Source organism: Salmo salar, chromosome ssa15 (assembly GCF_905237065.1).
Source record: "Salmo salar chromosome ssa15, Ssal_v3.1, whole genome shotgun sequence".
NCBI classification, from domain to species: Eukaryota; Metazoa; Chordata; class Actinopteri; order Salmoniformes; family Salmonidae; genus Salmo; species Salmo salar.
Genome location: NC_059456.1, coordinates 97,835,901 through 97,861,542, shown reverse-complemented (window position 1 = coordinate 97,861,542; position 25,642 = coordinate 97,835,901). Strand labels below are relative to the sequence as shown.

The 25,642-nt window shown below is 44.2% G+C and overlaps 2 protein-coding genes and 1 non-coding gene across 6 annotated transcripts in view; 1 reads left to right on the top strand and 2 right to left on the bottom strand.

Annotated features, from left to right (window-relative positions):
* p38b (mitogen activated protein kinase p38b) overlaps positions 1–7,189 on the bottom strand; it is a 30,684-nt gene extending 23,495 nt beyond the window's left edge. For 2 of the 4 annotated variants that reach the window (XM_045695162.1, XM_045695163.1), the window contains exon 1: positions 6,778–7,189. In XM_045695162.1, the coding sequence (XP_045551118.1) occupies positions 6,778–6,896 (119 nt within the window). In that variant the 5' untranslated portion in view covers positions 6,897–7,189. 4 annotated transcript variants of the gene reach the window in all.
* A 6,926-nt stretch (positions 7,190–14,115) lies between these two features.
* Positions 14,116–14,494, bottom strand: LOC123727584 (small Cajal body-specific RNA 2). Its single transcript, XR_006759578.1, has one exon.
* A 4,842-nt stretch (positions 14,495–19,336) lies between these two features.
* The window catches only part of LOC106572742 (protein FAM107B), a 10,204-nt gene continuing 3,898 nt past the window's right edge, over positions 19,337–25,642 (top strand). Inside the window, exon 1 of the mRNA XM_014147184.2 lies at positions 19,337–19,573. Within this exon, the coding sequence (XP_014002659.1) occupies positions 19,547–19,573 (27 nt within the window). The 5' untranslated portion in view covers positions 19,337–19,546. The remainder of the gene's footprint in view (positions 19,574–25,642) is intronic.

Below are 25,642 nucleotides of genomic sequence, written 5' to 3'. Positions count from 1 at the left end.
CCATAGGCATTGGCCCGAGAGAACGACCCACCGTCCATAGGCATTGGCCCGAGAGAACGACCCACCGTCCATAGGCATTGGCCCGAGAGAACGACCCACCGTCCATAGGCATTGGCCCGAGAGAACGACCCACCGTCCATAGGCATTGGCCCGAGAGAACGACCCACCGTCCATAGGCATTGGCCCGAGAGAACGACCCACCGTCCATAGGCATTGGCCCGAGAGAACGACCCACCGTCCATAGGCATTGGCCCGAGAGAACGACCCACCGTCCATAGGCATTGGCCCGAGAGAACGACCCACCGTCCATAGGCATTGGCCCGAGAGAACGACCCACCGTCCATAGGCATTGGCCCGAGAGAACGACCCACCGTCCATAGGCATTGGCCCGAGAGAACGACCCACCGTCCATAGGCATTGGCCCGAGAGAACGACCCACCGTCCATAGGCATTGGCCCGAGAGAACGACCCACCGTCCATAGGCATTGGCCCGAGAGAACGACCCACCGTCCATAGGCATTGGCCCGAGAGAACGACCCACCGTCCATAGGCATTGGCCGAGAGAACGACCCACCGTCCATAGGCATTGGCCGAGAGAACGACCCACCGTCCATAGGCATTGGCCGAGAGAACGACCCACCGTCCATAGGCATTGGCCGAGAGAACGACCCACCGTCAATAGGCATTGGCCGAGAGAACGACCCACCGTCAATAGGCATTGGCCGAGAGAACGACCCACCGTCAATAGGCATTGGCCCGAGAGAACGACCCACCGTCAATAGGCATTGGCCGAGAGAACGACCCACCGTCAATAGGCATTGGCCGAGAGAACGACCCACCGTCAATAGGCATTGGCCGAGAGAACGACCCACCGTCAATAGGCATTGGCCGAGAGAACGACCCACCGTCAATAGGCATTGGCCGAGAAAACGACCCACCGTCCATAGGCATTGGCCGAGAGAACGACCTACCGTCCATAGGCATTGGCCGAGAGAACGACCCACCGTCCATAGGCATTGGCCGAGAGAACGACCCACCGTCCATAGGCATTGGCCGAGAGAACGACCCACCGTCCATAGGCATTGGCCGAGAGAACGACCCACCGTCAATAGGCATTGGCCGAGAGAACGACCCACCGTCAATAGACATTGGCCGAGAGAACGACCCACCGTCAATAGGCATTGGCTGAGAGAACGATCCACCGTCAATAGGCATTGGCTGACAGGAAAATATGAAGGGGTAATAAAGAAATATTCAGTATATAAAGAAAACAGCTAACGATAGACCTAAGAGTTAACTCAACTCACACATAGGTGTCATCCTGAAGCAAGTTGCTGCAGCCAGGCTGACATTTTACAAGAAGACACAGAGTGGAAAAAACATTTAAAAAGGCCCAATATTTGCATGAAACCAGATGAAGTGAAGCAAGAGGTGCTGAAGTGAGAAGGAAAACGAGACGTCAGCAGAAGTGAATTGTAATCTCTCAGCAGACTGAGGCTATCCCCCAAACGGCACCCTATTCCCCTCAAAAGGCCACTTCATATCCATGTTGTCTGGCCATGGAGAGTCTGAATATAGAGAGTCTGACTGACAGGCTAGGGGAAGAGGAGCATCGCTAGGGAATGTTCAATAGTCTTTTCCTAGAGTCCTCTTGTCCTCTCTCCTGACACCCTCTCAATACGCTATCAGCAAATAAAATCCAATTATATTTGTCACATGGGCCGAATACAATACCTTACATTGAAATGCTTCCTGACAAGCACTTAACCAACATCGCAGTTCAACAACAAAAAAAATTGTTAAGAAAAGATCTACTAAATAAACTTGAAAAATAAAATTAAAATTGGAACAAAATTGCAGGGGATCAATGTAAATAGTCTGGGTGGCAATTAGATTAATTGTTCAGCAGTTTTATGGCTTGGGGATAGAAGCTGTTAAGGAGCTTTTTGGGGCTAGACTTGGCGCTCCGGTACCGCTTGCCGTGCAGTAGCAGAGAGAACCGTCTATGACTTGGGTGACTGGAGACCTTGATAATTTTTTGGGCCTTCTTCTGACACTGCATAGTATATACAGTTAACGGCGGAAGTTTCCATACACTTAAATTTAAGTCATTAAAACTAGTTTTTCAACCACTCCACACATTTCCTGTAAACAAACTATTGTTTTGGCAAGTCGGTTAGGACATCTACTTTGTGCATGACACTAGCAATTTTTCCAACAATTGTTTACAGACAGATTATTTCACTGTATCACAATTCCAGTGGGTCAGAAGTTTACATACAGTCAATGTACTGTGACTAAACAGCTTGGAAAAGTCCAGAAAATGATGTCATGGCTTTAGAAGCTTCTGATAGACTAAATGACATCATTTGAGTCAATTGGAGGTGTACCTGTAGATGTATTTCAAGGCCTACCTTCAAACTCAGTGCCTCTTTGCTTGACATCATGGGAAAATCAAAAGAAATCATCCTAGACCTTCACAAGTCTGGTTCATCCTTGGGAGCAATTTCCAAACACCTGAAGATACCACGTTCATCTGTACAAACAATAGTACGCAAGTATAAACACCATGGGACCACGCAGCCGTCATACTGCTCAGGAAGGAGACGCGTTCTGTCTCCTAGAGATGAACGTACTTTGGTGCGAAAAGTGCAAATCAATCCCAGAACAACAGCAAAAGACCTTGTGAAGACGCTGGAGGAAACAGATACAAAAGTATCTATATCCACAGTAAAACTAGCACTATATCAACATAACCTGAAAGACAGCTCAGCAAGGAAGAAGCCACGGCTCCAAAACCACCATAAAAAAAAGACACTACGGTTTGCAACTGCACATGGGGACAAAGATTGTACTTTTTGGAGAAATGTCCTCTGGTCTGATGAAACAAAAATATAACTATTTGGCCATAATGACCATCGTTATGTTTGGAGGAAAAAGTGGGGGGGCTTGCAAGTGGAAGAACACCATCCCAAACATGATGCACAGGGGTGGCAGCATCATGTTGTGGGGGTGCTTTGCTGCAGGAGGGACTGGTGCACTTCACAAAATAGATGGCATCATGAGGAAGGACAGTTATGGGGATATATTGAAGCAACATTTCAAGTCAGTCAGGAAGGTAATGCTTGGTCGCAAATGGGTCTTCCAAATAGAAAATGACCCCAAGCATACTTCCAAAGTCGTGGTAAAATGGCTAAAGGACAACAAAGTCAAGGTATTGGAGTGGCCATCACAAAGCCCTGACCTCAACCCTATTGAAAATTTGTGAGCAGAACTGAAAGTGTGTGAGAGAGCAAGGAGGCCTACAAACCTGACTCAGTTACACCAGCTCTGTCAGGAGGAATGGGCCAGAATTCACCCAACTTATTGTGGGAAGCTTGTGGAAGGCTACCCGAAACATTTTACCCAAGTTAAACAATTTAAAGGCAATGCTACCAAATACTAATTGAGTGTATGTAAACTTCTGACCCACTGGAAATGTGATGAAAGAAATAAAAGCTGAAATAAATCACTCTCTACTATTATTCTGACATTTCACATTCTTATAATAAAGTGGTGATCCTAACTGACCTAAGACAGGGAATTTTTACTAGGATTAAATGTCAGGAATTGTGAAAAACTGAGTTTAAATGTATTTGGCTGAGGTGTATGTAAACTTCCGACTTCAACTGAAAGGTCCTGGATGCCAGGAAGCTTGGCCCCAGTGTAGTACTGGGCTATACGCAGTACCCTCTGTAGCGCTTTACGGTCAGATGCCGAGCAGTTACCATACCAGGCGGTGATGCAATCGGCCAGGATGCTCTCAATGGTACAGCTGTAGAACTTTGAGTATCTGGGGACCCATGCCAAATTTTGTCAGTCTCCTGAGGGGAATAGGCTTTGTCGTGCCCTGTTCACAACTGTCTTTCGTGTTTGGACCATGATAGTTTGTTGGTGATGTGGACACCAAGGAACTTGAAACTCTCAACCCGCTCCACTTTAGCCCTGTCGATGTTAAATGAGGGCCTGACGGCCCCCCTTTTCCTGTAGTCCACGATCAGCTCCTTTGTCTTGCTCCCGTTGAGGGAGGTTGTTGACCTGGCACCAAACTGCCAGGTCTCTGACCTCCTCCCTATAGGCTGTCTCATCGTTGTCGGTGATCAGGCCGACCACCGTTGTGTCGTCAGCAAACTTAATGGTATTGGAGTTGTGCTTGGCCACGCAGTCGTGGGTGAACAGGGAGTACAGAAGGGGACTAAGCATGCACCCCTGAGGGGCCCCAGTGTTGAGGATCAGTGTGGCAGATGTGTCGTTGCGTTAGAGGGAAGTGAGGAAAGCATTGCAGGAGACAAACACCTTTGATCTCATCATGGATCTTCTCCTCCAATGACTGGCTGCATCAATGCTTGGTATGGCAATAGCACCGCCCTCAATCGTAAAGCGCTACAGAGAGTTGTGCCGACAGCCCAGTACATCACTGGGACCTCTATCAGCCGGCGTGAAAAGAAGGGCCGGAAAATCGGCAAAGACTCCAACCACCCAAGCCATAGACTATTTTCTCTGCTGCCGCACGGCAAGCGGTACCGATGCATAATATCTGACACCAACAGGCTCTTGAACACCTTCTATCCCCAACCAATACGAGTGATAAATAGCTAATAAAATATCTAAAAACAGACTAAGTTAACCTTGTATCTTTATTGACCTTTCTCTATGCACACTCACAGGGCCCTACACACTCACATCACTCCAACACACACAAACACTCACTGCATCATTTGCTCACTCACACATAATATGCACATACATTTATACTGACTCTACACACCCGCACACCCACTCACATGCAAAGTGCTGCTACTCTGTTTACCTTATATCCTGTTGCCTAGTTACCTTACCCCTATGCATATCTACCTCTATCACTCCAGTATCCCTGCATATGTAAATATGGTATTGGAACGGACTTTTAAAATATTTCCTGTATATAGTATGCTTACTTACTTTATCATGCATTTCTTATTTCTTAATTCTCGTGTGATTTTTTTCTAGTAATAGATTGTTATTGATTATTGCATTGTTGGGTTTTGAGTTTGCAAGAAAGGCATTTCTGTACTTGTGCATGTGACATTACAAAACGTGAAACAATGCTCTCCTCTATTCCTCTGACTTATTGAGAAGATGGCAAGGAGAGGGAGGACCTGAGGAATCCAGGATATTTGAGATTCACCTTGGCTGACTGACAGACCGGGAGGGAAGTCTCCCGCTCACTTCCTCTCTCTTTGAATCTCTCCTAACCACAGTCAAGAGCAGTCAGCTGCCAGCCTGGATCGGTTTGGTCTCTCTTGTCAAATCTATTGCGGTCATTGACAATTCCACAGGAAGTTGGCAAGAGAGCCAAAACTGTTGTACACACTCACAGAGCAGAGGTGAATAATTGTTTGTGATGAAATAGTTGCAAGACCAAGGAGGTCAGGAGTCCCCAGGACACACCAAACAAACATTTAGATAAAGTTGTATGTATGTGAGCTTCGGTGCACACATATAAAATGTCCCTTGGTCTGATATCCAGTTCCCTTTTTAAGCCTACAGTAATCCCGCCATCAAAAAATGAGCCCACTGCCTAGCAGCAGCACAGCAGTCACTTCCTGCTCTGGGGAGAACAACAACAACTATATGTTTACTCAGACACCAACCCAGCAGATGATAATAATAACATAGTCGGTATTACGTAAGACAGGGTACTACAAGGGTAAGACAGGGTACTACTCGGGTAATAAAGGGTACTACTGGGCCCATTTTCATTAACTAAAGGTTAAGGAAACCTCTGAATATACGATTGTTGAAGGATTACCCTGTCCTGTTGTTGCCTAGCAGCAGAAGTATTACAGGAGCCTGTATTGGTGCAAAACAAACTAGGCTAACATGACAATGGAGCTGGCAAAAGCACTAACAGATGTGGGACCAGCAAGTACTTCACTAAAAGTGGATTCAAACGGGGAAACATGGATGTCAAAAGTGTAAAAAAGGGCAAGAGGTTAATAACTTGCAGTTAAATGTCCTTCATACAGAAACACACACCATATCTTGTTTCCTCAACTAAGGAACGCGTAAAGACAGACAGACCCTATCCCCTTTCTTCAACATCTAAGGAGCAAGTCCAGACAGTAAACCAGTGAGCCATGTATCCTGGTTAGAATAATTAGTCCTATTCTGGGCCTGATGAGTCATCATAACATCATCATGGCATAACTCTGAGCAGGTTTAACAACAGATGGAATTAGCCAACTTTGGGTTGAAAATGCCTCCGTTGCCCAACCCGCTGGATAAACTATTAAATAACATAACAGAAAGTACACGAAACCAATTACCGATACGACCACACGGAGTACTTTGCAACTCTCTTTGTTGCTATCAATTTGCATAATATTTTCATAGCTTTAATACGTTTAAATGTAATGTTGCTATTCGGATAAACTATACAAGTATCTGGCTACATTTAAATCGTGCACGTAACTAGCCAACTTTGTAGCTGGGACATTGCAGCATTTCACATGGCAACATTTTATCGAATGGTGAGTCTAGTTAATGTTATGGGACTGTGAGGACAGACTGGTTCGCATGCTCCGCTCTCTGGCACAGTTGGAGAAACGATAGGGCCTTACGGCCGGGCATCGCTCTATTCTGAATATACCAGCCGGGAAAGCTAACTTTAGCGTCTATCTATACAGGCCTATAGAAATTAATGGCTACATTGGTTAGCTCTACGTAGACATAAGACAACAAAAAAACGTGACTTACCAAACTGATCCGTAGGCCCCGGAACCGACTGGAGAAAGGGTCTGGTAGCGTTCTGGTACCTCCCAAATCGTCTTGGTCACCTCCTGCCGATAAAACGTAGGTCTTTCTTTCTGCGACATTCCTGCAGAACAACCCTCAAACTGCAAGTTGTGACTTCTCCTTTTTCTTGGTCAAGGGTGGCAGCAGCTAGACTCGTGCAACTAAAGTAAGTTCGCTAACTAGTTTAAGAAAATGCTGTAACCTCTGGCTAGCTAGTTCGTTGTGAGCGAGGTGCAAAATTCTTGAAATTCTGCACGTTTTAGGACGGAAAGAGTTTGTTGAGAAAGCGTTTCTAGTTACTCCATTCGCGTCTGGGCTCCCGGGATTTCACAATGTCATCTACCCAGCGCGCCCGTTTTCCTCTGCTGCAACAACAGAATGTCGCGAGATCAACTCCAAATCTCGAGCAACTAAAAGGACAAACCAGATACTGGACAAACCAGATATGGCAGATATTTTTTCACAGAAACTTTTTAATAAGTTTATTTATAAGCTTAGACAAACAGTGATTTTAATGCAAATAAAAATTATTTCAAGAGTCAATAAAAACACGTATCAAACATTTTGTAAATGGCCCCATTTCCAAATTAAATAAAACGATACCTCAGTATGAGTAGAAATAAGAACGAAGTCATGTTTTTCACAAAATATTTTTGGAAACAGACATCAGTTGGAAATGTTTTTATATAAGGCAGACCCATAATGGCTGATAATAATGGGGGGGAAAATGGAAAAAAAACACACGTTATTAATTAATTACACCAAAAGCACAGGTTAACATGTTTCGTAAAAATATACCGAAAATTTGTTGGAAATCAATCTCACCATAAAATATAAGGCACCCATTGAGATTTTTACAAGGCTGCAAACTGTATTACTATTGGGAGAGCATCAAATCGGTCCATGTTCGCTTCTAAACACCAACACAATTTGGTGAGAAAAGCATTCTCCCAATGCCTGGAAACAAATGAATTTGTTTTGATATGATCAAATGTATAAAAACTTTAGGTAAAAAACATATTCCCATTATCTCTAACAGAGGTGTAAAGTAACTAAGTAAAACTATTTTGAGGTTCTACTGGATATCTGTACTTTACTATTTATATATTTTTTTACTTTCACTTCACTACATTGGTCCTGTGTGGCTCAATTGGTAGAGCATGATGCTTGCAACTTTGTGATTGTGGGTTCGATTCCCAAGGGGGATCAGTATGAAAATGTATGCACTCACTACTGTCACTCTGGATAAGAGTGTCTACTAAAATGTAAAATTACAACATTTTGAGCAGGAGCTGTTCTCCCACCCATACAGGAGCCCAATTGAAGCTCTTCTCTGTCCTGGCACCCTAATAGTGGAACCAGCTCCCCCTAAAGCTAGAACAGCAGAGTCCCTGTCCATCTTCCGAAAGCACCTGAAACCCTGCCTCTTCAAAGAGTACCTTAAATAATCCCCCTCGAATCCCCCCACAAAAAAAAAACTTTCCTGAACCAACACTTGCACTTGACTTCCCCTTCTAGCTCTGATTTTGCTGACAACAGCTTTATTGAGGAAACGTGTACTAACTATGTCTGTGATATGTGGTTGTCACACCTAGCTATCTTAAGATGACTGCACTAACTGCAAGTCACTCTGGATAAAAGTGTCTGCTAAATTACTAAAATGTCAATGTAAAATGTACATTCCCAAAGAAAATCTGTACTTTTTAATCCCCAAATTTTCTTTGACACCCAAAAGTACTTGTTACATTTTGAATGTCATCCCTACTGCCTCTGATCTGGTGCACTAACTAAACACAAATACTGCATTTGTGATGTCTGAGTGTTGTTGGAGTATGCCCCTGGCTGTACATAAAAAAATGAAAAGAAAATTGTGGCATCTGGTTTGCGTAATATAAGGATTTTGATGTATAGTATTTACTTTTTACTTAAGTATGACAATTGAGAACTTTTTCCACAACTGTACTTAAATATATTTAAAATCAGATACTTTTATACACATAGTATATTACTGGGTGACATTCAGGTTTACTTGAGTCATTTTCTATTAAGGTATCTTTACTTTTAATCAAGTATGAGAATTGGGTACTTTTTGCACCACTGTAAAACTAACATAGTTCTTGCAACAACCCAGAGATGTTGAGAGTTTAAACGGAAAGTGTTTCTGAACAAAATGTTTACTCTCTTCACCTCTCTGTAAACTTATAAAGACATCCATCATGTTCCGGCCATTCCATTGTTTGGTTTAGAATATATGCTTCTTGTCTGGTACAAAGCAGTGAAGGGATCAACATTCATACTGTTCACCAGGTGCAACATTACAGAATGTTCCCATAGATTTGTATTGTGTAGAACAAATATGACTGTCTGTCAGGTAGAATAGAGTCCAGGAATCGTGTCAGCACTATTTAATACATTTCTATATGCAACGTTCTGAAAATTTCAACACACTGAATAATAAATACATCCCATATGTGTTCCTCCATCCAGAGATTGGAGGTTCCAGGTGCTCTTCTAGTTAGTGGGATTCCCAAACTGGGATCTACCAGAGGTGTCTCATATTTCGGGGCCTCGACATTAACAAGTTTGGGAATCCCTCCTCTAACTAATTTCCATCTCTAAACCTGATGATGACTTCATGGCTTGGTTTTTGCTCTGACATGCACTATCAACTGTGGGACCTTATATAGACAGGTGTGTGCCTTTCCAAATATTGGTGCTTTGCTCTTTTTCAGGTTGAGAGAGTTAACATGCTGTAGTAGTCTCACACTGCCAGACGTCACACAGCAGAACTTATTCAGGTTGGGAGAGAACAGCTGGGGTCGATAAATAGAGGTTATAAAGTATTAAGTTGGGATAGTACTGGTAGATAAAGACAGGTTATATAGTATTAAGTTGGGATAGTACTGGTAGATAAAGACAGGTTATAAAGTATTAAGTTGGGATAGTACTGGTAGATAAAGACAGGTTATATAGTATTAAGTTGGGATAGTACTGGTAGATAAAGACAGGTTATATAGTATTAAGTTGGGATAGTACTGGTAGATAAAGACAGGTTATAAAGTATTAAGTTGGGATAGTACTGGTAGATAAAGACAGGTTATATAGTATTAAGTTGGTATAGTACTGGTAGATAAAGACAGGTTATATAGTATTAAGTTAGGATAGTACTGGTAGATAAAGACAGGTTATAGTATTAAGTTGGGATAGTACTGGAAGATAAAGACAGGTTATATAGTATTAAGTTGGGATAGTACTGGTAGATAAAGACAGGTTATATAGTATTAAGTTGGGATAGTACTGGTAGATAAAGACAGGTTATATAGTATTAAGTTGGGATAGTACTGGTAGATAAAGACAGGTTATATTGTATTAAGTTGGTATAGTACTGGTAGATAAAGACAGGTTATATAGTATTAAGTTAGGATAGTACTGGTAGATAAAGACAGGTTATATAGTATTAAGTTGGGATAGTACTGGTAGATAAAGACAGGTTATAAAGTATTAAGTTGGGATAGTACTGGTAGATAAAGACAGGTTATATAGTATTAAGTTGGGATAGTACTGGTAGATAAAGACAGGTTATAAAGTATTAAGTTGGGATAGTACTGGTAGATAAAGACAGGTTATAGTATTAAGTTGGGATAGTACTGGTAGATAAAGACAGGTTATATAGTATTAAGTTGGGATAGTACTGGTAGATAAAGACAGGTTATATAGTATTAAGTTGGGATAGTACTGGTAGATAAAGACAGGTTATATTGTATTAAGTTGGTATAGTACTGGTTGATAAAGACAGGTTATATAGTATTAAGTTGGGATAGTACTGGTAGATAAAGACAGGTTATATAGTATTAAGTTGGGATAGTACTGGTAGATAAAGACAGGTTATATAGTATTAAGTTGGGATAGTACTGGTAGATAAAGACAGGTTATATAGTATTAAGTTGGGATAGTACTGGTAGATAAAGACAGGTTATATTGTATTAAGTTGGTATAGTACTGCTTGATAAAGACAGGTTATATAGTATTAAGTTAGGATAGTACTGATACTCAGAACAACAATAACCACCACTAGTACATCCGGTTATATCTCTGCCTTTACGTTTCAAAACTATTGTAACGTATCTTTAACACTAAAATATGTATTTTATTTGAAAATGCAGATTGATGATGATGATACATCATTCCATACATTATATACAAAAGTATGTGCACACCCCTTCAAATTAGTGGATTTGTCTATTTCAGCCACACCCGTTGCTGACAGGTGTGTACAATCGAGCACATAGCCATTTAATCTCCATAGACAAACATTGGCAGTAGTATGGCTTTACTGAAGAGCTCAGTGACTTTCAACGTGGCACCGTCATTTTCTGCCCTGGTCAACTGTAAGTGCTGTTATTGTGAAGCGGAAATGTCTAGGAGTAACAACGGCTCAGCCGTGAAGTGGTAGGCCACACACGCTCACAGAATGGGACCGCCAAGTGCTGATGCACGTAGGGATGGAGAGTTGAACTTATTCCACGACTGCTGATACAGTATCTAGCCTACCTATGAGGCACAGGCTTCCCCTCTCTAGAGCCAGGGAAAATAATTAAATACATTTTAGTCATTTAGCAGACGCTCTTATCCAGAGCAACTTACAGTAGTGAATGCATACATTTCATTTCATACATTTTTTTTTTTTTTTCCTGTGCTGGCCCCCCGTGGGAATCGAACCCACAACCCTGGCGTTGCAAACACCATGCTCTACCAACTGAGCTACAGGGAAGGCCTAAATATAGGGTTTTAAATGAATGTCTATTTTACCAAAATAGTATATTATTTTTTGCATTAGAGAATGCTGTTTTAGCAGGCATTGCCGCACTTTATTTATTTATTTTTTATTTATTTCACCTTTATTTAACCAGGTAGGCAAGTTGAGAACAAGTTCTCATTTACAACTGCGACCTGGCCAAGATAAAGCAAAGCAGTTCGACACATACAACAACACAGAGTTACACATGGAGTAAAACAAACATACAGTCAATAATACAATAGAAAAATAAGTCTATATACAATGTGAGCAAATGAGGTGAGATAAGGGAGGTAAAGGCAAAAAAGGCCATGGTGGCAAAGTAAATACAATATAGCAAGTAAAACACTGGAATGGTAGATTTGTAGTGGAAGAAAGTGCAAGGTAGAAATATAAACAATGGGGTGCAAAGGAGCAAAATAAATAAATAAATACAGTAGGGGAAGAGGTAGTTGTTTAGGCTAAATTATAGATGGGCTATGTACAGGTGCAGTGATCTCTGAGCTGCTCTGACAGCTGGTGCTTAAAGCTAGTGAGGGAGATAAGTGTTTCCAGTTTCAGAGATTTTTGTAGTTCGTTCCAGTCATTGGCAGTAGAGAACTGGAAGGAGAGACGGCCAAAGGAGGAATTGGCTTTGGGGGTGACCAGAGAGATATACCTGCTGGAGCGCATGCTACAGGTGGGTGCTGCTATGGTGACCAGTGAGCTGAGATAAGGGGGGACTTTACCAAGCAGGGTCTTGTAGATGACCTGGAGCCAGTGGGTTTGGCGACGAGTATGATGCGAGGGCCAGCCAACGAGAGCGTACAGGTTACAGTGGTGGGTAGTATATGGGGCTTTGGTGACAAAACGAATGGCACTGTGATAGACTGCATCCAGTTTATTGAGTAGGGTATTGGAGGCTCTTTTGTAAATGACATCGCCGAAGTCGAGGATCAGTAGGATGGTCAGTTTTACGAGGGTATGTTTGGCAGCATGAATGAAGGATGCTTTGTTGCGAAATAGGAAGCCAATTCTAGATTTGACTTTGGATTGGAGATGTTTGATGTGAGTCTGGAAGGAGAGTTTACAGTCTAACCAGACACCTCGGTATTTGTAGTTGTCTTGCTAATTGCCTATAATTTCCACCTGTTGTCTATTCCATTTGCACAACAGCATGTGAAATTTATTGTCAATCAGTGTTGCTTCCTAAGTGGACAGTTTGATTTCGCAGAAGTGTGATTGACTTGGAGTTACATTGTGTTGTTTAAGTGTTCCCTTTATTTTTTTGAGCAGTATATAATACTTTTAGCAAAAAAAACTCTTTAAATTACAATCTATAGAAACTATGAGATTAGAAAGGTTCCGAACTTTTGTGAAGCATCTCAGCAGTTGAAAAATATATGGCAAATAGAAATCCAATATGGATGGTGTTAAGAGACAGATGGGAGGAGTTGAATGGAGCTGTAGGGTGGGACTAATAACAAGATAACACACGTAAAATATACTGTGTCTGTAAAATGTGTATAGGTTCAGAACTTCTGTGAAACAGCAGTTAAAAATATACGGCAAATAGAAATCAAACTAGATAGACATCAGAAATAGATGGGAGAGGTTGGGGAAGGTCAGGACTAAAAACAAACAAAATATAACTATTGTAAAATAGATTGTAAAATGTATATAGTGTGTATAAACTGGAAGTAAAAGCCTAAGTGTTGTTAGTTTACTCCAATTAGGGGAGGTAGGGTTAGCAGAAAATGATAAAGGATATATAGGCCAGGTCAAGAGGGGATGTTAATAATTTAATAATTCAATGTTTTGAATTGTTTTTAAATTACAGCTGCATAGCTATTTGTTATTTTTGGGTGTACAAACACTTTTTCATACTAATATTGTACATACACGTGATTGTAAAGGTTTTGTATATTTTGGTTTGTCCCATCTGTTCTCTGTATTTCCGTACCCCTTACTGTTCTCTTTTGCCTGACCTTCGGCTAGCAAAGTGCCTGAGAGCCGTGACTGCGCCAAGGGCTAAAATACTGTGTTGTCTCTTCGTGTGCAGGGCAAATAAAAAGAATCCAACCAGCAGACCTACAGTTGTGGCAGGGTCCTAATTAAAAGTGCAGAACGAACCACGCTACTTATACACACACAAAAAGAAAATAATACATGGGAGATTGAAAATGATGCAGACAATTACATTGACGGAAGCTACTATCTATCTCTCCCCCAAGAAAAACGAACCATGTCAAATGTCATTTTGTTAGACTGGATGCACATTGACCAGAAAGTGTTTAACTAGCATGGTTAGCAGGACCACAAACCGAATATCTATGAAACTACAAATTTGCCCACTTATCTCCAAAACTACTTTACTTCCATTGTCATTGGCTCATTACCTGGCTGTTTATTAGCTTTGCTGTTCGCATGGGCCAGAGTTACCTCGTTAGGCAACGTTAGCTTAGTAGCTAGCCAACCAAACACAGGCAGCTTCTTACACCTGGGCACAATTATCGGAATTTATGGCAGATCAGAATCGCTGTTATACTCATTGGCCGGTGTGGAGAATGAGGTAAAACCACAAATCTCCTCGGCACTAGTATATCTGATCGAGTCATCACTTCTGACCACAATTTCTTGTGGAGGCCCTGAAGTTAGTGGAAGCTTCATGCTCATGGCCTCTGGGGCTCGCATGTCGGGTACTATCATTTCCGAATCGGAGCCAGGCCAAACCCCGACCAGATCAAATAAGATCACTGTGTAGTTTTTTTTTTTTGTCGCTAAACTAAGACATAAAACATTACAGACATAAAACAATCACACTCTCTCGCATTCATTCGCTCGCACAAACACACGGCACCACTCAAACAATACAAGAATGGCTCCGTTTCCGAGTTAGTGAATTTATAGAGCGCAGGGAATCATGGGACATTTCGGGGTGAAAGGCTGGTGTAAAATAATAGCGTGCCCTCATGTGGCCATAGATGGTAACCTGTGGTTGCCTTTTATCGAGCAGGAAGGCGGTTTACGTGTGCCTTTTTAAAAATAATTAATCATTCTTAACATATAAATAACTTATAAATGGTTAAACTTTATTAATTTACTGCAATATATTTTATAAACTTTATTTTCCATTTCCACCCTCTATTCCACCTTCATCCACATAATAGAGAATCACACTTAAAAAAATGAATGTCAAATGAATGGCGGTGTTATACCTTGGTCCAAACTCCTGAACTCCAAAAGCACTAGATTCACAGTAAATTCCCCAAAGTCCCCTTTTGAATATACAGAAAGAGATACATCACCTAACCTGTTTTCACCACTGACTGCACACAGAGGAGCACTCTCTCATGTTGATGATCTCTGTGTCAGTCAGTGTCTTGACCTTTTTTCATCACCATCTCAACTCAAATAACATCTCAGCTCAGAAAGTGCAGGGTGTGTGGCATGTTGACAGAGAAGCCCACTTTGGGAAAGTTTTTAGCCTCATCGTTCATTGGTTCCAAGCTCATAGCCAGTGTCCATGTAGCCTCATCACAGATCTATTTGTGTTTCTACTGTCTTGAAAATTCCATTGCTGTCATTGTCAAAGAAACCTGGGACCAGGCTAGTGTCCATGAGGTGTCCAGTCCCCTAGTTGGTCACTTTAGAAAGAGGACACAGAACGCCATGGTCACACAGGATAGAGCCACTGTCAGGTGAAGTCTGGTCCCACAGATGCTGTTGAGACAAGAACATAGACAAACACTGGTTATATCAAGTTTTAAACATCACATTTCAAACTCATTAGAAAAGCATGTGGAAGGTGTGTTTACAAATGCACAAGTGATGTGCTTGAACTTTTATTGAAATCATGTTTAACTTTCCATTTTAAATAGCACATTAATAAGAAGACCCTTTACTATGTTTTAGGGATGCCTGATTTAATCCTGTTGACTAATTATCAATCTCTGGCATGTTCATTAGGAGGCAGTTTTATTCCCATTTAATACCATTGTAGAACTCTCGCAGACCCTTCTCCCTTCTCAGTCAGCCCTTCATGCGAGGCACACGTGCAGATCAACAGCAAGCCGAACACCAGTACACGGTCGAACGAATACATTGCTCAGAGATAGGCATTAGCAAACTGATGTAACAATTTAATAGATTTGTTTGTAGACCGTTTGTGTACTAACTTGCTGAAGTTGAACGAATAGTCCAAGTGTGGCGTTAATTTAGGTCTTTATTGTGCTTTTGAAGTGAATGGCTATTGACTGAGTCAGAGCCACGTCTTCACATTAGGAGCTAAATTACCTGCTGGCGAGATGGCGAACGACACCTGAAAACCTGCTGGTGGCTAAACTTGCTAGCTAATAAGAAACTGTACTTAAACACTTTTAGAACGATACAGAAAATCAGTCATTATCTGTCTACTTTTGGTCGTTATGTTTGATATCGTCTTTGAAGCAACATGAGCAACTTCTGTGTAAACAGGCTAACCAGTGGAACAGGAATAACGTTGATTGGAGTGCTGCTCGAAAGGGAAGACCAATGGATCGCTGATCAAGATGCGTCACAGGAACAGAAGGCATTCTCAAAGCAAAGGCATGCTGCTACTATATTTACATTTGTTTGACCGGATAAACATGTACATGGTTAATGTATCACAGTAGAAGGGCAATGTAAACCAGTTGCAAGATCACTTCTAGTCCATATCTGGTACAATGAGGGTGCATCTCTTAGTGAGATCAATGAGGGTGCATCTCTTAGTGAAATAAATGTGGGTCCATCTCTTAGTGAGATCAATGAGGGTGCATCTCTTAGTGAGATCAATGAGGGTGCATCTCTTAGTGAAATCAATGAGGCTGAATCTCTTATTGAGATCAATGAGGGTGCATCTCTTGGTGAGATCAATGAGGGTGAATCTCTTAGTGAAATCAATGAGGGTGAATCTCTTAGTGAGATCAATGAGGGTGAATCTCTTAGTGAAATCAATGAGGGTGAATCTCTTAGTGAAATCAATGAGGGTGAATCTCTTAGTGAAATCAATGAGGGTGAATCTCTTAGTGAAATCAATGAGGGTGCATCTCTTAGTGAGATCAATGAGGGTGAATCTCTTAGTGAAATCAATGAGGGTGCATCTCTTAGTGAAATCAATGAGGGTGCATCTCTTAGTGAGATCAATGAGGGTGAATCTCTTAGTGAGATCAATGAGGGTGAATCTCTTAGTGAAATCAATGAGGGTGAATCTCTTAGTGAAATCAATGAGGGTGCATCTCTTAGTGAGATCAATGAGGGTGAATCTCTTAGTGAAATCAATGAGGGTGCATCTCTTAGTGAAATCAATGAGGGTGAATCTCTTAGTGAAATCAATGAGGGTGAATCTCTTAGTGAAATCAATGAGGGTGAATCTCTTAGTGAAATCAATGAGGGTGCATCTCTTAGTGAAATCAATGAGGGTGCATCTCTTAGTGAAATCAATGAGGGTGAATCTCTTAGTGAAATCAATGAGGGTGAATCTCTTAGTGAAATCAATGAGGGTGAATCTCTTAGTGAAATCAATGAGGGTGAATCTCTTAGTGAGATCAATGAGGGTGAATCTCTTAGTGAGATCAATGAGGGTGCATCTCTTAGTGAGATCAATGAGGGTGAATCTCTTAGTGAAATCAATGAGGGTGAATCTCTTAGTGAAATCAATGAGGGTGAATCTCTTAGTGAAATATTTTTCTTTTTAATTTACTTAATCCCTACATTTTCATTCTGCACTGAGCTAAACTGGACCAAGCTGATCTCAACAGATCTGTTTTGAAACGAGACAATGAGAGAAACCCACTTTTTAGACTATTGAAATGTTAAAGACAATGGTTGATGGGAAATTTTATCACGCAATCCAGTCTCTTTACAAAGTACCAATTGCTTGTGTGCATGTTAGTTCTTAATACATTTTTATTTAACCTTTATTTAACTAGGCAAGCCAGTTAAAAACAAATTCTTATTTACAATGACGGCCTACCAAAAGGCAAAAGGCTTCCTGTGGGGACGGGGGCTGGGATTAAAAATAAAACAAAAGTATAGGACAAAACACGACAGGAGAGACACCACAGCACTACATAAAGAGAGACCTAAGACAACAACATAGCATGGCAGCAACACATGACAGCACAGCATGGTAGCAACACAACATGACAACAACACGGTAGCAACACAACATGGCAGCAGCACAACATGGCAGCAGCACAAAACATGGTACACACAACTGGGCACAGACAACAGCACAAAGGGCAAGAAGGTAGAGACAAAAAGCAGCCACAACTGTCAGTAAGCGTATCCATGATTGAGTCTTTGAATGAAGAGATGGAGATAAAAAGGTCCAGTTAGAGTGTTTTTTGCAGCTCGTTCCAGTAGAAAACTGGTACAGGTACAAAAGGATCTATATCCACAGTAAAACGAGTCCTATATCGACATAACCTAAAAGGCCACTCAGCAAGGAAGAAGCCACTGCTCCAAAACCGCCATAAAAAAGCCAGACTACGGTTTGCAACTGCACATGGGGAAAAATATTGTACTTTTTGGAGAAATGTCCTCTGGTCTGATGAAACAAAAATAGAACTGTTTGGCCATAATGACCATCCTCATGTTTGGAGGAAAAAGGGGGAGGCTTGCAAGCCAAAGAACACCATCTCAACCGTGAAGCACAGGGGTGGCAGCATCAAGCTTGGTCGCAAATGGGTCTTCCAAATGGACAAAAACCCCAAGCATACTTCCGAAGTTGTGGCAAAATGGCTTCAGTACAACAAAGTCAAGGTATTGGAGTGGCCATCACAAAGCCCTGACCTCAATCCTATAGAAAATGTGTGGGCAGAACTGAAAAAGCGTGTGCGAGCAAGGAGGAATACAAACCTGACTCAGTTACACCAGCTCTGTCAGGAGGAATGGGCCAAAGTTCACCCAACTTATTGTGGGAAGCTTGTGGAAGGCTCTCTGAAATGTTTGACCCAAGTTAAACAATTTAAAGGCAATGCTACCAAATACTAATTGAGTGTATGTGAACTTCTGACCCACTGGAAATGTGACGAAAGAAATAAAAGCTGAAATAAATCATTCTCTCTACTATTATTCTGACATTTCACTTTCTTAAAATAAAGTGGTGATCCTAACTGACCTAAGACAGAGAATTCTTACAAGGATTAAATGTCAAGAATTGTGAAAAACTGAGTTTAAATGCATTTGGCTAAGGTGTATGTAAACTTCCGACTTCAACTGTATGTATGTGTATATATATATATATACATACATATAAACACTCACTACCGTTCAGAAGTTTGGGGTCACTTAGAAATGTCCTTGTTTTTGAAAGAAAAGCAAATTCTCCGTCCATTAAAATAACATAAAATTGATCAGAAATACAGTGAAGACATTGTTAATCTTGTAAATGATCAACAGTGAAGAGGCGACTCCGGGATGCTGGCCTTAATAACAGCAGCATAGCAACTCAACTCGTTCATTTTGCATTACGTTACCTTTGTAATTTGGAGTGGTTAAAAGCAGCATTGATGTCCAAGGCAATTAGCTAATCCCACGTCCTAATCTAGGGACGTGAACTCCAAATGGCACCCTAGTGTCTATGTAGTAGATTACTTTCGACCAGTGCTCTGGTTAAACGTAGTGTTCTATATATGAAATAGGGTTCCATTTGGGATGTACCCTTAATCTTGAATGGCGTAATGGGATTATCGGGGTTGTCTACTGCCACTGTGTGTCAACGACTGGTAGTTTAAATCATTCAACTGTAACCTTACAGACAGTCTTCTCCTCAGCGACAGCACTACTATGTTGGATTTGGGAGCTGCAAAGAAGCAGGCGGCTGTCTGTGTAGAGGTGTTTGGCATTTGGCAATGGACTATTGAATAAGAGAGCGAGAGAGGGGAGAGACCTTGTAGCTTGATAGAAACGGGGGACCGTAGCAACCGTGCCATGGAAGGGTCATACAACGCAAAGAAAGTGAGTCTGTTTATTATTGTCTGAACTCCTTTCTGAATTGACAGCTCAACTGTCATGCCTGGTTTTCTGTTGGACCACTGTCATAGTTGGTGGGTGCTGGCCATAGAGATACATTACATTTGTGTTATATTAGATTCTATGGTGTTGACTGACAGTGACAGGTGATTCTGATCAACACATTAGAGAAACTGATCTGTGACCTTCTAGGAATGGATACCTAAGCTGACTATGCATTGATGCTATGGATGCTGTTGCTTCTTTCTGTATAGTCAAAATGTTATGGGGTTATATTGGAGAGCAACAACTCTACTGTGCCTATACTTAATCAGTAGTACAGCATTACAGACAGTTTGTGGATTGATCCAAACAATCAAAAGAGTCGAGCAATCTAAAAGATTTCAGACAGACATATGTGGATTTCTTTGCAGTAGACTGGAGGTGTATGTTGGTGTTTTTTGGCAAAGGATGAGAGATCAATCAATCAATGAAATGTATTTATAAAGCCCTTCTTACATCAGCTGATGTCACAAAGTGCTGTACAGAAACCCAGCATAAAATCCCATACAGCAAGTAATGCAGGTGTAGAAGCATGGTGGCTAGGAAAAACTCACTAGAAAGGCCAGAACCTAGGAAGAAACCTAGGGAGGAACCAGGCTATGAGGGATAATCACTCAAGATAATCACTCAAGTTTATATAAACATGTTTCATTTTCAGTTAGGAGAATTTTACATTGTTTAGTCTAATTTTACTTTGGATGTATCTATGTTCTATCACTTGTGTCTTGTCTATCCTTCTGCCATAACCAAGCATTGGGCTTTGAGTTATTATAGTCTACAGACCATGATCAAAAACACTTCAGGTCCGACCACGAATGTTACCACTGGTGGCCACAAGGTGGCCAAGTGGGTTTTAAAATGGGGCATCTGAATGTTACAAGAAGGGAATAGCTTCCTATTGAACTGATTTGACCATAAACCTATGGCATAATGATACAAATTCAATCCAATATGTTTTCCCCCAAGAATGCAATATGAGGTAGGGAGGGAGGGAGGGAGGGAGGCAGGCAGGCAGGCAGGCAGGCAGGCAGGCAGGCAGGCAGGCAGGGAGGGAGGCAGGGAGGGTGGGAGGGAGGGAGGCAGGGAGGGAGGGAGGGAGGCAGGGAGGGTGGGAGGGAGGGAGACAGGGAGGGTGGGAGGGAGGGAGGGAGGGAGGGAGGCAGGGAGGGTGGGAGGGAGGGAGGCAGGGAGGGAGGGAGGCAGGGAGGGAGGCAGGGAGGGTGGGAGGGAGGGAGGGAGGGTGGGAGAGGGCAACAGGACAGTAAAGCTTATAACACTGGTTCCAGAGACAGCAGATAGTCCCTGACAGTCTTTAGAGTGACGTGTTCTAAACAGACATGCATGCACAGTGTGGCACAGCACAGAGCATGCTGGGTAGTTGATAGGCTGAAGGACCAATAGCAGTCTTTTCCCACACCCTCAGTGCCTCCGACACATTATGGGTGCAGTACAATCAGTCCAGCACGAAAAACGATCTACAGACCAGTAGTAGACCTGCAGGGTTGATATTGTGGCCTGGAGCAAGATGCTAGTTTTTGTCTTTGACTTTGTCTGTCTGTGAGTCAAAGGCCAGTCACAGAACAGTCACGACAACTGCAGTATGCCATCTGTCCTCTGGTTAATACGATACTGTTCATGAAGCCTGCTTCCAAAGGAGAGTGTGATTATATATCTGAGAGTAGGGTTATCTGATTTCAACTACTGGGTGTGGCTGATAGAGGAATCTGCTGTCTGTTGGAACTAGTAGGGACAGTCTTATGATGAGTTGATTCTCTCTACCAGCTGTGGTAACTATTTCTATACTTCCCATAGTTACACTTTACAATAAAGTCACCTTTTATAAAGGTTTTATAATTACATGGCTGTTACGTTGTTCAGTTCTAATAGTCTGGTGCTTGTTTTCACATGCATACTACGATTTCTCCTTATATTTGTTGATTTTGACATCAGATGGTTGCCATGGCATTATTATCATGATGACATTGAAGCTCCTTAGTTGAAGCCCCTGTGATGATGATGATGATGATGAGCTTGAGAATGGACCGGACTGGGAAAGCTTGGTAACCTTGAGTGTAGAGTCAAACCGTTAATAAGACCTGGCGCTCTGACAGGAGCTCCCTCCGTGTGACAGCACTGTGACTAAATAGAGACGGCATGCGTTAGTAACACAGCAGGCAGCCTAGCCGGGGAGGACTCTTCTTCTTCACGCGTTAGTAACACAGCAGGCAGCCTAGCCGGGGAGGACTCTTCTTCTTCACGCGTTAGTAACACAGCAGGCAGCCTAGCCGGGGATGGCTCTTCTTCTTCACGCGTTAGTAACACAGCAGGCAGCCTAGCCGGGGAGGGCTCTTCTTCTTCACGCGTTAGTAACACAGCAGGCAGCCTAGCCGGGGATGGCTCTTCTTCTTCACGCGTTAGTAACACAGCAGGCAGCCTAGCCGGGAGGGCTCTTCTTCTTCACGCGTTAGTAACACAGCAGGCAGCCTAGCCGGGGATGGCTCTTCTTCTTCACGCGTTAGTAACACAGCAGGCAGCCTAGCCGGGGAGGGCTCTTCTTCTTCACGCGTTAGTAACACAGCAGGCAGCCTAGCCGGGGATGACTCTTCTTCTTCACGCGTTAGTAACACAGCAGGCAGCCTAGCCGGGGATGGCTCTTCTTCTTCACGCGTTAGTAACACAGCAGGCAGCCTAGCTGGGGATGGCTCTTCTTCTTCACGCGTTAGTAACACAGCAGGCAGCCTAGCCGGGGATGGCTCTTCTTCTTCACGCGTTAGTAACACAGCAGGCAGCCTAGCCGGGAGGGCTCTTCTTCTTCACGCGTTAGTAACACAGCAGGCAGCCTAGCCGGGGAGGACTCTTCTTCTTCACGCGTTAGTAACACAGCAGGCAGCCTAGCCGGGGATGGCTCTTCTTCTTCACGCGTTAGTAACACAGCAGGCAGCCTAGCCGGGGATGGCTCTTCTTCTTCACGCGTTAGTAACACAGCAGGCAGCCTAGCCGGGGAGGGCTCTTCTTCTTCACGCGTTAGTAACACAGCAGGCAGCCTAGCCGGGGATGGCTCTTCTTCTTCACGCGTTAGTAACACAGCAGGCAGCCTAGCCGGGGAGGACTCTTCTTCTTCACGCGTTAGTAACACAGCAGGCAGCCTAGCCGGGGATGGCTCTTCTTCTTCACGCGTTAGTAACACAGCAGGCAGCCTAGCCGGGGATGGCTCTTCTTCTTCACGCGTTAGTAACACAGCAGGCAGCCTAGCCGGGAGGGCTCTTCTTCTTCACGCGTTAGTAACACAGCAGGCAGCCTAGCCGGGGATGGCTCTTCTTCTTCACGCTGCTAGTAACACAGCAGGCAGCCTAGCCGGGGATGGCTCTTCTTCTTCACGCGTTAGTAACACAGCAGGCAGCCTAGCCGGGGAGGACTCTTCTTCTTCACGCGTTAGTAACACAGCAGGCAGCCTAGCCGGGGAGGACTCTTCTTCTTCACGCGCGTTAGTAACACAGCAGGCAGCCTAGCCGGGGAGGGCTCTTCTTCTTCACGCGTTAGTAACACAGCAGGCAGCCTAGCCGGGGAGGACTCTTCTTCTTCACGCGTTAGTAACACAGCAGGCAGCCTAGCCGGGGATGGCTCTTCTTCTTCACGCGCGTTAGTAACACAGCAGGCAGCCTAGCCGGGGATGGCTCTTCTTCTTCACGCGTTAGTAACACAGCAGGCAGCCTAGCCGGGGATGGCTCTTCTTCTTCACGCGTTAGTAACACAGCAGGCAGCCTAGCCGGGAGGGCTCTTCTTCTTCACGCGTTAGTAAAACAGCAGGCAGCCTAGCCGGGGAGGGCTCTTCTTCTTCACGCGTTAGTAACACAGCAGGCAGCCTAGCCGGGATGGCTCTTCTTCTTCACGCGTTAGTAACACAGCAGGCAGCCTAGCCGGGAGGGCTCTTCTTCTTCACGCGTTAGTAACACAGCAGGCAGCCTAGCCGGGGATGGCTCTTCTTCTTCACGCTTTAGTAACACAGCAGGCAGCCTAGCCGGGGAGGGCTCTTCTTCTTCACGCGTTAGTAACACAGCAGGCAGCCTAGCCGGGGATGGCTCTTCTTCTTCACGCGTTAGTAACACAGCAGGCAGCCTAGCCGGGGAGGACTCTTCTTCTTCACGCGTTAGTAACACAGCAGGCAGCCTAGCCGGGGAGGGCTCTTCTTCTTCACGCGTTAGTAACACAGCAGGCAGCCTAGCCGGGGAGGGCTCTTCTTCTTCACGCTTTAGTAACACAGCAGGCAGCCTAGCCGGGGAGGACTCTTCTTCTTCACGCTTTAGTAACACAGCAGGCAGCCTAGCCGGGGAGGACTCTTCTTCTTCACGCGTTAGTAACACAGCAGGCAGCCTAGCCGGGGAGGGCTCTTCTTCTTCACGCGTTAGTAACACAGCAGGCAGCCTAGCCGGGGATGGCTCTTCTTCTTCACGCGTTAGTAACACAGCAGGCAGCCTAGCCGGGGAGGACTTTTCTTCTTCACGCGTTAGTAACACAGCAGGCAGCCTAGCCGGGGATGGCTCTTCTTCTTCACGCTTTAGTAACACAGCAGGCAGCCTAGCCGGGGAGGGCTCTTCTTCTTCACGCGTTAGTAACACAGCAGGCAGCCTAGCTGGGGATGGCTCTTCTTCTTCACGCGTTAGTAACACAGCAGGCAGCCTAGCCGGGGAGGACTCTTCTTCTTCACGCGTTAGTAACACAGCAGGCAGCCTAGCCGGGAGGGCTCTTCTTCTTCACGCGTTAGTAACACAGCAGGCAGCCTAGCCGGGGATGGCTCTTCTTCTTCACGCGTTAGTAACACAGCAGGCAGCCTAGCCGGGGATGGCTCTTCTTCTTCACGCGTTAGTAACACAGCAGGCAGCCTAGCCGGGGAGGGCTCTTCTTCTTCACGCGTTAGTAACACAGCAGGCAGCCTAGCCGGGGAGGACTCTTCTTCTTCACGCGTTAGTAACACAGCAGGCAGCCTAGCCGGGGAGGGCTCTTCTTCTTCACGCGTTAGTAACACAGCAGGCAGCCTAGCCGGGGATGGCTCTTCTTCTTCACGCGTTAGTAACACAGCAGGCAGCCTAGCCGGGGATGGCTCTTCTTCTTCACGCGTTAGTAACACAGCAGGCAGCCTAGCCAGGGATGGCTCTTCTTCTTCACGCGTTAGTAACACAGCAGGCAGCCTAGCCGGGGATGGCTCTTCTTCTTTACGCGTTAGTAACACAGCAGGCAGCCTAGCCGGGGAGGGCTCTTCTTCTTCACGCGTTAGTAACACAGCAGGCTGCCTAGCCGGGGATGGCTCTTCTTCTTCACGCGTTAGTAACACAGCAGGCAGCCTAGCCGGGGAGGACTCTTCTGCTTCACGCGTTAGTAACACAGCAGGCAGCCTAGCCGGGGATGGCTCTTCTTCTTCACGCGTTAGTAACACAGCAGGCAGCCTAGCCGGGGATGGCTCTTCTTCTTCACGCGTTAGTAACACAGCAGGCAGCCTAGCCGGGGATGGCTCTTCTTCTTCACGCGTTAGTAACACAGCAGGCAGCCTAGCCGGGGATGGCTCTTCTTCTTCACGCGTTAGTAACACAGCAGGCAGCCTAGCCGGGGATGGCTCTTCTTCTTCACGCGTTAGTAACACAGCAGGCAGCCTAGCCGGGGATGGCTCTTCTTCTTCACGCGTTAGTAACACAGCAGGCAGCCTAGCCGGGGATGGCTCTTCTTCTTCACGCGTTAGTAACACAGCAGGCAGCCTAGCCGGGGATGGCTCTTCTTCTTCACGCGTTAGTAACACAGCAGGCAGCCTAGCCGGGGAGGGCTCTTCTTCTTCACGCGTTAGTAACACAGCAGGCAGCCTAGCCGGGGACGGCTCTTCTTCTTCACGCGTTAGTAACACAGCAGGCAGCCTAGCCGGGGATGGCTCTTCTTCTTCACGCGTTAGTAACACAGCAGGCAGCCTAGCCGGGGATGGCTCTTCTTCTTCACGCGTTAGTAACACAGCAGGCAGCCTCGCCGGGG